Source organism: Babylonia areolata, chromosome 21 (assembly GCF_041734735.1).
Source record: "Babylonia areolata isolate BAREFJ2019XMU chromosome 21, ASM4173473v1, whole genome shotgun sequence".
Taxonomy (NCBI): domain Eukaryota; kingdom Metazoa; phylum Mollusca; class Gastropoda; order Neogastropoda; family Buccinidae; genus Babylonia; species Babylonia areolata.
In genome coordinates this window covers 42,204,472-42,214,471 of record NC_134896.1, presented here as the reverse complement: position 1 = coordinate 42,214,471, position 10,000 = coordinate 42,204,472, and the positions used below count along the sequence as shown (strand labels likewise).

Genomic DNA, 10,000 nt, shown 5'->3' with positions numbered 1-10,000 from the left:
GCTTTGAAGAGCCATGCCTACGTCATCCACGCTTCTATTTTCTGACGTTCTGTAACGTTTCTCAAGAAACATCCCTCAACAGTCCCGTGAGCCGTGCCCCCGTGACCAGCCAGCCTCGCCCTGCCCATGAGGATGGAGGAGGACGTGCACGTGGGCACCATGACGGAGGATGACCCCCAGCAGCCCGGGCCCCCGGACTCCCCGGACTCCCCGGACCACTTCCTGCACGAGCTGACCTGTCTGAGTGACGCCGTGCTGTTCAAGGCCACTGTGCAGTCCCTGCACACGGGCCGCCTCACGCCGCTCATCAAGGAGGAGCTCCGCTGCCGCATCCAGAGTCGGCGTCTGTCGGAGGGCAAGGACGAGCTGAGGGTGCAGTTCGAGTCGCCCAGCAGACTGGAGGTTAGTTCACTCAGGGGGGTGTAGGGGGTTTGGGGGTCTATGGATGTGGACGTGCTTGGTGCACGTGCTCAGTCTGTGTGGGCGCGCGCTGCCTGACTCAGCTGGTCGTTGTGCTTTTTAGGTAACTCACTGACTGCAATGCCAACAAACTTCGTGTTCGATGGAAGAATTAAAACAAACAAACAAACAAACAAACAACAACAACAACAAAACAACCTCCCAAAACCGGCTGTTGTTAAATTGGTGAAAGCTTGGTTTATTCAACTGCAGTGAGTAATGAAAACATTGTGAGTTTGAATCTTAATACTGGGCGCAAAGAACTTGATCAGTATTTTCACTGCCTGTCTTAATGTGTTGTGGTGGTGGTGACGATGCAGTGTCAGATAGATCCCCACAGACCTAACCTTCATTGTCGCCCACTGCTAGCCGTTACCACTAAAGGTGGATGTCAGCTTACAGTCAGAACATATAACACAGTGTGGAGGTGGAAGTCTTCACTCGGGGTAATGCGCATCATTTTGAAGAGCTGTCGTTTGTTCGTGTTACTTCTGTTCACTCTAAATCCAACAGTTATGGTGTCAGTTCTTGTAAATGCGGGTTATATCGTCTTTTTCTGTTTTTTCCCCGGCTCATTCCAGAGTTTCTTGTGTTAGTGGCTGTGTTATTGCCAGCCACTGTTGCTGTGTCCCCTGTCCCCACGCCACCCCCACTGGCTTTGAAGAATACTCGTGCTTGAGATCTTGAAGGTCTCTCTGAATCACGTTCGTCTGTGGTGCTTCTTTCCACTCACCGAGTGCACTTTCTTCTTCTTCCTCGTTTGCCTCACCGAGTGCAGTCAAAGTGCTGTTTGTGTCAGTTCCTATGTTTCCAGTCACTCTTTCTTTCTTTCTTCCTTTCTTTCTTTCTTTCTCCCTTTCTTCCTTTCTTTCTTTCTTTCTGTCCTTTCCTTCTTTCCTTCTTGTCTTTGTTTTGTTTTGTTTCTTGGTTTGTGTTTTGTCTTGTGCTATTTTATCGTTGTTTGTTTTGTCCAAGTGTGAGTGTGGACATCACACAGCGGGTCACTCTGTCCATCTGAGTGATGGCTGGTCACTTGGATAGTAATGGAGTCTGGTCTTTGACACTGCAGGTCATGTGGTCAGTTCTGTGTCACTTCATGAGCGTCTTCTTTTTCTCCTCCTCCTTCTCCTCCTCCTCCTCCTCCTTCTTCTTCTTCTTCTTCTTTTTCTTCTTCTTCTTCTACCTCACCTCTGTGAAAGTCAGTGGGACGCCGCAGAAGAACTGTTCACCAGAACCCTCCAGGTCTGTCAGTTGTGTGTCAAAGCCTGGGTGTCTGCAGATTGTTTTCCTGTCCATTCTGCAATGTTGTCAGCTCTTCGGTCTTTGTGTGTGTGTGTGTGTGTGTGTGTGTGTGTGTGTGTGTGTGTGTGTGTGTTGTTGTTGTTGTTGTCTCCCTCCCTGAACACTTCCTTGGAGGATTGTCTGAGCAAGGCCATCGGATCGTGGTATGGCCAGCTGGTATGGCCACGTCATGAGTGTTGTCCTGGTCATTGCCCATGGTCACTGCGTTCACTGAACGTCAGATGGATTGGGTTGAAGTCTGGTTGTTGGTTTGTTGTCGACATTACAGAGCTGGTGTGTTGCTTCGTCCGCGTACGCGCGCACGCGTGTGGGTGTGCGTGAGTGCATGCATGTGTAAGTGCGTGTGCGTGCATTCGTGTGTGTGTGTGTGTGTGTGTGTGTGTGTGCGCGCGCGTGCGTGCGCGTGCGTGCGCGTGTGTACATGCGTGCGTGCGTGTGTGTATGTTGGGTGAGGTAGGAGAGGCGTTTGCGTTGGGAATGGTGTTACACTGTTTTCAGCAGTTTTTGTTTTTTTGTTTTTTTGACGAGTTTGTTCCTTTAATGTACAACAATAAAATGAGGAGGAGGAATTTTGTTTAATGTCCCGTCACACATCAGTATCGGTGATTGAAGACATTTTGTTAAAGTACTACTGTATACATTTGAGTATTATCGTTGGGGAGGGGAGGGGGATGAATAGTGAGCTGGGGGAAGCCGAGCAAATGAGGGAGGTGGAGGGGTGAAATTTGAAAAACAAAATCTAAATACAATTATAAGAAATTAATTAAAGGACTTCGTAACAGAGAAGTCGTTAATTTAACAAGCGAAACAACTAATAATGAATGCAAAAAGTAAAAAAAAACATCAACGTTCTCAGTCACTTGTGAAGATGCACTTTCGTGTAGATAAGGCTTCATCAAGCTACAGTCAAAAATTGTATGCTTGATTGTCAGGTTGCCAAAGCATGTGCACTTGGCATTAGAACAATAGAATAGAACATTAGAACGATGAAATGAAGAATGACCGCTGTCTATAAAAACACCAAATGGAGAAAGCTTATAAAAACTGTGGGTTGTGAAATAAGACTCACTTTTGATAAAAGGTGTCCAATGTTTCAGACCATAGGTCTGTCTTCGGGGACTGTGATAGTTTTGAAATGCACGCACGCAGATTTCCAATTGACACAGCCCCTGAAGGCAAACCTATGGTCTGAAACGTTGGACATCTGTTATCAAAAGTGAGTCTTATTTTACAACCCACAGTTTTTATCAACTTTCTCCATTTGTTTCCTTGATATTAAAAAAAATCATTTACCTTATTCTTTCATGTTTTTATAATCATGCGCCTTATTCTTGTCACCTGTAGTATGAATGCTTTTAGAGCCGCAGTTAAGCGCTAAGTAAATACATATTCTTCTTCTTCTTCTTCTTCTTCTTCTTCTTCTTCTTCTTCTTCTTCTTCTTCTTATTATCATTATTATTATTATTATTATCATCATCATTGTTATTGTTATCAAAGCATTAACTCACTCAGTACGGTCAGTCCTCTCTTCTCCTCTACACAGACCCCTCGGATGTCCAGTGGGTGTCTGAATGACCCAACCTTTAGCTTCCATCGTCAGAATTGTGGTATTCTTTGTCAACATTCGCGTCTTCAGTATAAGAGCCTTCCGCTTGCAATATTTTGATGATGGTAATTTGGGTGAAACGCTGTTAACGTCGTCTCTTTCGCCGTTCGTATGGAAAGAGTTAAGAGTGTTCTTATATCGCGGATGGCTGTGCTTGGTTATTGCATTTGATCATGATGATGAGTGCCGCTCTCTCTCTGTTGCCCATGGTGACTCTTGGTCAGTACGTCCGTTCATGGCACAGAGGTCCGCTGTGCTGACCCGACACATTGCGGCTCTGTTGTCTGTCTGGTGACTGTTCGTGGACTCACCCTTTTTCGTCCTTTTTTACAGCCACCCGAGACATTTGATCATGGAAAGATACTTGAAGAAATACAAACACTGTAATTAGGACTGCTACCACTGTGATGTTGCATTCTCTTTAGATTTTTTGTTCATATCGTGACAAGATCTATTTGTATGTATGTATGTATGTATACATCCGTGTGTGTGTGTGTGTGTGTGTGTGTGTGTGGCTGCGCATTCGTTTGCATATGGATGTGTGTATGTGCGTTTAGGTGTTTTACAGGGTTTTTTGGTGGTTTTTTTTTTCTTTCTCTTATTTCACAAAACAATGTTATGTCCTGTGCATCTATTTAGTAGGAATTGAAACAGATGGCCTTTCCCCCCGGTCCCCTTCATGACCGTTTTACTGGTACGAAAGTCGCCTCCGCGATCAGCGTCTAAAGACGAATCGCCGCGGTCCGTATCGGGAAGAATCATGAGCTCCGGGCCTGGGAGAGTCTCTTGCCGAGTCTCAGTCCCAGCCTCATGATCCCTGCCTTCGTGGTATGGCATACGAGGTATGGTACCCGCGCTTAAGCACCCAGCGAAAATCCGACCCCCAACAGAGAAAGGAAAGACAGGATCGACTTAGAGGTAGAGAAAAACGAACAAATCGAGGGGGCCGAGTCGAATCGAGTACACAGAATGTAAGAATACAATACAGACAAGCCGCATGCAGCAAAGTAAGGCCAAATGAATACGCTTAATAGACCAAAAAAACCAAGAAAAAAAGAAAGAAAAAAAAGCGTAAGACGAGACAGAGCGTAAACCTGACAAAATGGCGTGGAGAGCCTTGGCCAAAGGAATGATTAAGCGCTTATAGTTTTTAGAGGCGTTTGATTGGCTGAGAGCGGACCGGGCAAGACGACTTGTCCTTTCACTGTTAGCCGCGCGAAATTTGGCCAAGCAGAGCAAACCTATAGGCCTAGTTTGCATCAGTTTGACATGGTAAGTATATGCAACACCAAACATGGAGTATAATATAAACTCCTCCTGTTGATGTGTTGCTTTATAGAAGTGATATTTCTGGAATGATATGGCGGACAAATTAGCCTGACAAGACGCTGATAAAAAGCGAGACAGACAGACAGAGACAGAGAGTCTCACAGGGCTGGATATAGCCACGAGATTGATTATTTTCATCCAAAACATGTACACTTTAGGGTTGATTTAAAAGCAGAATTCTAAAGTACCGAAGATACATGCATGACTGATTGATAAGCACCGTTTAGTTTAACCCCGGAAAGAGCCAACATTTGGTTCATTGAATATTCTTGAATGTAACAATATCTGGTGTGTTATCACGCGAAGGTCTGGTGAATATGGATCTTTTTTCAACACAACAATTTTACATTCTTTATATATTGTGGAACGTGTGGTATTTACAGTAGTGCAGTGCACAAATTGTTGTTTTTTCAGCAAGAAAATCTCTCTTTTGTGAGCGCTATTCTTTGATCTGAAAATGGTAGATCTGTACAGTTAACTATTACAATGGTGTCAATCTCTTATATTCTTCTACTTTAAAATATAATTCAAATGATACCAGGAATTACAGAATCATTTCCAATATCAGTACTAACATGTATCACTATTATTAACAAAAAGCTTCAAGAGTATAGAATGTAATAATTTAACGTGAGAATATCAAACGGGATTTAAACGAGGTTAATCATCATTTGACCATGATATTATGTTTGCTATTTTTGCTTTCATCCAGAAACAGTGTTCATTAACCATAAACTCTATTTCGAGTTTATTGATTTTGAAAAGGCATTTTATTCAGTTGGTTGAAATTTATCATGGGCCATTCTTATCAATGGTGAAAGTGGAGAACTTTCGAATTGCATTAAGAGTATGTATAGTGTTGTTTAAACAATGATGCGATATAGTGATACACTAAATCATTATATAAGATGTGCAAGAGGAGTCAGACAGGGAGATGTTTGTAGTCCTGTTTTGTTTTCATTGTTCATAAATGAATAAGCAGTAGAAATAATAGATAAGGGAAGAGGTGGTAGATTCACAACTGATCTTTTGGCATTGTTTATTTTACTACTCGCTGAAGACAATTCTGCTCTCCAAGACATTGAATTTTTGTACCATTCGCCAGGTTTTATATAAGTGGGTTACTGTATAACATTTCGGTCCAGTGTGCAGCATGCACTTTGCGCACGTAAGAGAACCTACGGCGAAAAGGGGCTGTCCCTGGTAAACGTCTAAAAAACAGTTTGGTGGTAAAACAGATGCACTTGGCAGACAGAATAAAGAAAAACAATATGGTGGCACTGCACAATGGCGACGTGCTTTCCCAGGGAAGAGCAGCTCGATTTTCACATTGAGAAATCTGTAGTGGCAAAAGTGACATACTACACTACACTACAAATACACTGCACTACACTGTAAATGCAATACAATACAGTACGATGCAATACGATGAAATACAATATTATACAATACAATACAATACAATACAATACAACCGTAGAATGAAGATGTACAAAACAGAAACTGACCACGATGATAATGTATATCACGTTCAGGTAAATCACTGCACGGAGTCTGAGGTGTTGTGACGATTTTGAAGCGTGTTGCTGTTGGTGGTGGTGGTGACGATGGTGATGGTTATCACAGGAAGCTGGTGTTGTTGTGGGTGGTGGTGGTGACGATGGTGATGGTTATCACAGGAAGCTGGTGTTGTTGTGGGTGGTGGTGGTGACGATGGTGATGGTTATCACAGGAAGCTGATGGTGTTGTGGGTGGTGGTGGTGACGATGGTGATGGTTATCACAGGAAGCTGGTGTTGTTGTGGTTGGTGGTGGTGGTGACGATGGTGATGGTTATCACAGGAAGCTGATGGTGTTGTGGTTGGTGGTGGTGGTGACGATGGTGATGGTTATCACAGGAAGCTGGTGTTGTTGTGGTTGGTGGTGGTGGTGACGATGGTAATGGTTATCACAGGAAGCTGATGTTGTTGTGGTTGGTGGTGGTGGTGACGATGGTAATGCTTATCACAGGAAGCTGGTGTTGTTGTGGTTGGTGGTGGTGGTGACGATGGTAATGGTTATCACAGGAAGCTGGTGTTGTTGTGGTTGGTGGTGGTGGTGACGATGGTAATGGTTATCACAGGAAGCTGGTGTTGTTGTGGTTGGTGGTGGTGGTGACGATGGTGATGGTTATCACAGGAAGCTGGTGTTGTGGTTGATGGTGGTGGTGGTGACGATGGTGATGGTTATCACAGGAAGCTGATGTTGTTGTGGTTGGTGGTGGTGGTGACGATGGTGATGGTTATCACAGGAAGCTGGTGTTGTGGTTGATGGTGGTGGTGGTGGTGACGATGGTAATGGTTATCACAGGAAGCTGATGTTGTTGTGGTTGGTGGTGGTGGTGACGATGGTGATGGTTATCACAGGAAGCTGGTGTTGTGGTTGGTGGTGGTGGTGGTGACGATGGTGATGGTTATCACAGGAAGCTGGTGTTGTGGTTGATGGTGGTGGTGGTGGTGACGATGGTGATGGTTATCACAGGAAGCTGATGTTGTTGTGGCTGGTGGTGGTGGTGGTGACGATGGTGATGGTTATCACAGGAAGCTGGTGTTGTGGTTGGTGGTGGTGGTGACGATGGTGATGGTTATCACAGGAAGCTGGTGTTGTTGTGGGTGGTGGTGGTGGTGACGATGGTAATGGTTATCACAGGAAGCTGGTGTTGTGGGTGGTGGTGGTAGAGTTTATTTAAGGTATCTAATGTTGTCGTTGGTGGTGGTATTTTGTTGTGATCTACACAGGGTCTTGTATGTCACGTTTTTGGTTTGGCTTCCACGGTCGGCTGGATTGAAAACAGTGTGAAGTGTGCTGTTGTCCTCCTCATTTCAAATATAATTCTTTATTCACTTCATCCCTCTTGGAAGTGGGAGTTGAAGTTGCATTACAGTCAGTAAACTGTGTCACGTAAGCTCAGCACCGTAAAACTGTGGTGAACAAATTTTGTTCAAGAGATCTCTTCTGTAGACAATCTTAGTTCAATATTAGATTGTTCAATCGTCTTAAGTGCTAATTTTCATTACTATTCAAAATTGGTAAGCAATAATATTGGTTGTCACCTTCACACCTAAAGGGACTGTGTTTAAAATGTTGTATTGTTTTACTTTTATTCAAGAAACGTTATTGATCACTTTCACTTCTGTCTCTCTGTCAAATGATTTCATGGATAAATATTTTCTTGCTCGTCTTAGTGTACTGGGTATGTAATGGTTAATTCCGGGTTTCGAATTGACGCAGTGTGGTTGTGTACATGCATGTTGTGATGTGTCATTTGCTCAGGTTCGTTTGTACACGACAAGCACACAAGCGACGAATAAGACCCTCAGTGTTGACATTTTACTACAGGGAATTTTCCTAACTCAGTCAAACACTGTCAATAAGCATCCGAGATGTCTTGGAAGGAATAACCCTATCATAGAAAATTATATGAGCGATTTGACAAGCCGTTCTCTTGGGGGGTGTGGGGGGATACCACTATTGCTACTGCTACTACTACTACTACTACTACTACTGCAACCATTGCTACTACAACTACTAAACTTTCCGACATAGGCTCTTCCTGTTTCACTTCATATATCAACTATACACACGGTAAACAGGTGCTAGGTGTGGACGTACGGCGAGTGACTCAACTGCAGTGACTTTCACAGTTACAGTATCATTTTCTAGAATAGAATAGAATATGTATTTATTACCATGTGTACCGGGGTCACAAGGAAAAGGGGGGAGGGGGGGGGTAGTACATAACAAGGTACAAACATAAATCGAAAATCATACACAAACACAGATACAGCAGAAATTAGGATACATACAAGTGCATATTAATACAAAAACTTGTGCGTACTCCCACATGCACGCACTGCACACACACACACACACACACACACACACACACACACACACACACATTCTCTCTCTCACTCACACACACACACACACACACACACACACGTTTGAACAGAAGCCGCATATTACATGTGGATGGGGCTGGTGACTAGATCTTCAGGTAGATGGTTTGTTGATTGCACAGTTCTATTTATCATACTGGATTTGTTCGAGAGACAGGGCATTGACTGCTTTCGGGAAAATGTCAGTCAAGACTGGAAAACGTGCTGCTAAATGGTAAATCACATATACATGACCTGATTTTATTCTTTGAGTTAGTTTGTAAACTTTTTTGTTTGACTTCCGTGTGTGTGTGTGTGTGTGTGTGTGTGTGTGTGTGTGTGTGTGTGTGTGTGTGTCGTGTGTCTCCGTGTGTCTGTCTGTGTGTGTTATTTTATTTTGTTTTGTTTTGTTTTCAACAAATACCAAGTTGATAAACTAAAACCAATAGTAACCTCCAGAATGTTTTTATTTGGAGCAGATCGTGGGAAGTCACTCGTACCGCTGAGCGATGGAGTGTGGACACGTACAGATTTTCACATCATTAAAAAGAGAACAAAGTTATAAAAAAAAATTTAAAAAAAAGTTTGCTTAAGACTGAAAAGATTAAATGCCGTGCCTTATATGGCCTTTTAACATGCGCGTGTGTGTTTGGTGCTTTGGTTGTAGTGTTTTACAAAAAGACAGCCAGTTGGAAATCAGTTAAAATACGTGTGGGTTTTTCTGTTAATTACAGCGAGGTTGACGGGGTGTTTTCAAAGTAAGGATTCCAGAATGAATATTCTAGTGATTTTGTACAAATGGCACGTTGTATGTGTGTCAGTTAATCATTAAAAAAAGCAATTGAATGGATTAAAAAAAAAAAAAAAGGCTCGGCTTTTTATTATTCACATACAGTGTTGGTTTCGTGAAATTTTATATTCCAGCGAAATGCTGATTATAATTCTTGAATTGCTGGACATAATAACACCTGGAATGCGGCCCATGTTTTGTTGGATTGTTAGTTCTTTCGTGTGTTTTATACATATATTCTGATTTTTGGTGGTTGTTGGTGGTGGTTGTTTGTTGCTGTTGTTGTTGTTGTTTTTTGGGGGTATGGGTGGTGGGGTGGGTGGGTGGGTGGGGGGGGGTGCGAGGGGAGGGGAGCGGGGGGAGGGGGGTTCTTCAAATTTATCGGATGTTTTCCAGCTCTGAAAATATTCCCAAATATCATTTATAGAATCTTACCAGTGCGGTCTATTTTTTAACTGTGACAGTGTCTGGGCAAGAACATTCAAACATTGCGATTCTTAAAAAGCAACAACAAAAAACACGGTATATTTTTTTGGTTTCTTTACATGCAACCGGATTATGTATGAAGAGTTTCACATTGCATTCGCGAGTTGTT

General features: G+C 43.1%; 2 protein-coding genes across 2 annotated transcripts in view; both read left to right on the top strand.

Moving 5' to 3' along the window:
• LOC143296525 (thioredoxin domain-containing protein 16-like) overlaps nt 1-10,000 on the top strand; it is a 390,867-nt gene that overhangs the window by 30,855 nt on the left and 350,012 nt on the right. The window lies entirely within an intron of this gene.
• The window catches only part of LOC143295933 (cyclic AMP-dependent transcription factor ATF-3-like), an 86,894-nt gene continuing 77,045 nt past the window's right edge, over nt 152-10,000 (top strand). Inside the window, exon 1 of the mRNA XM_076607619.1 lies at nt 152-402. Coding sequence (XP_076463734.1) covers nt 160-402 — 243 coding nt within the window. The 5' untranslated portion in view covers nt 152-159. The remainder of the gene's footprint in view (nt 403-10,000) is intronic.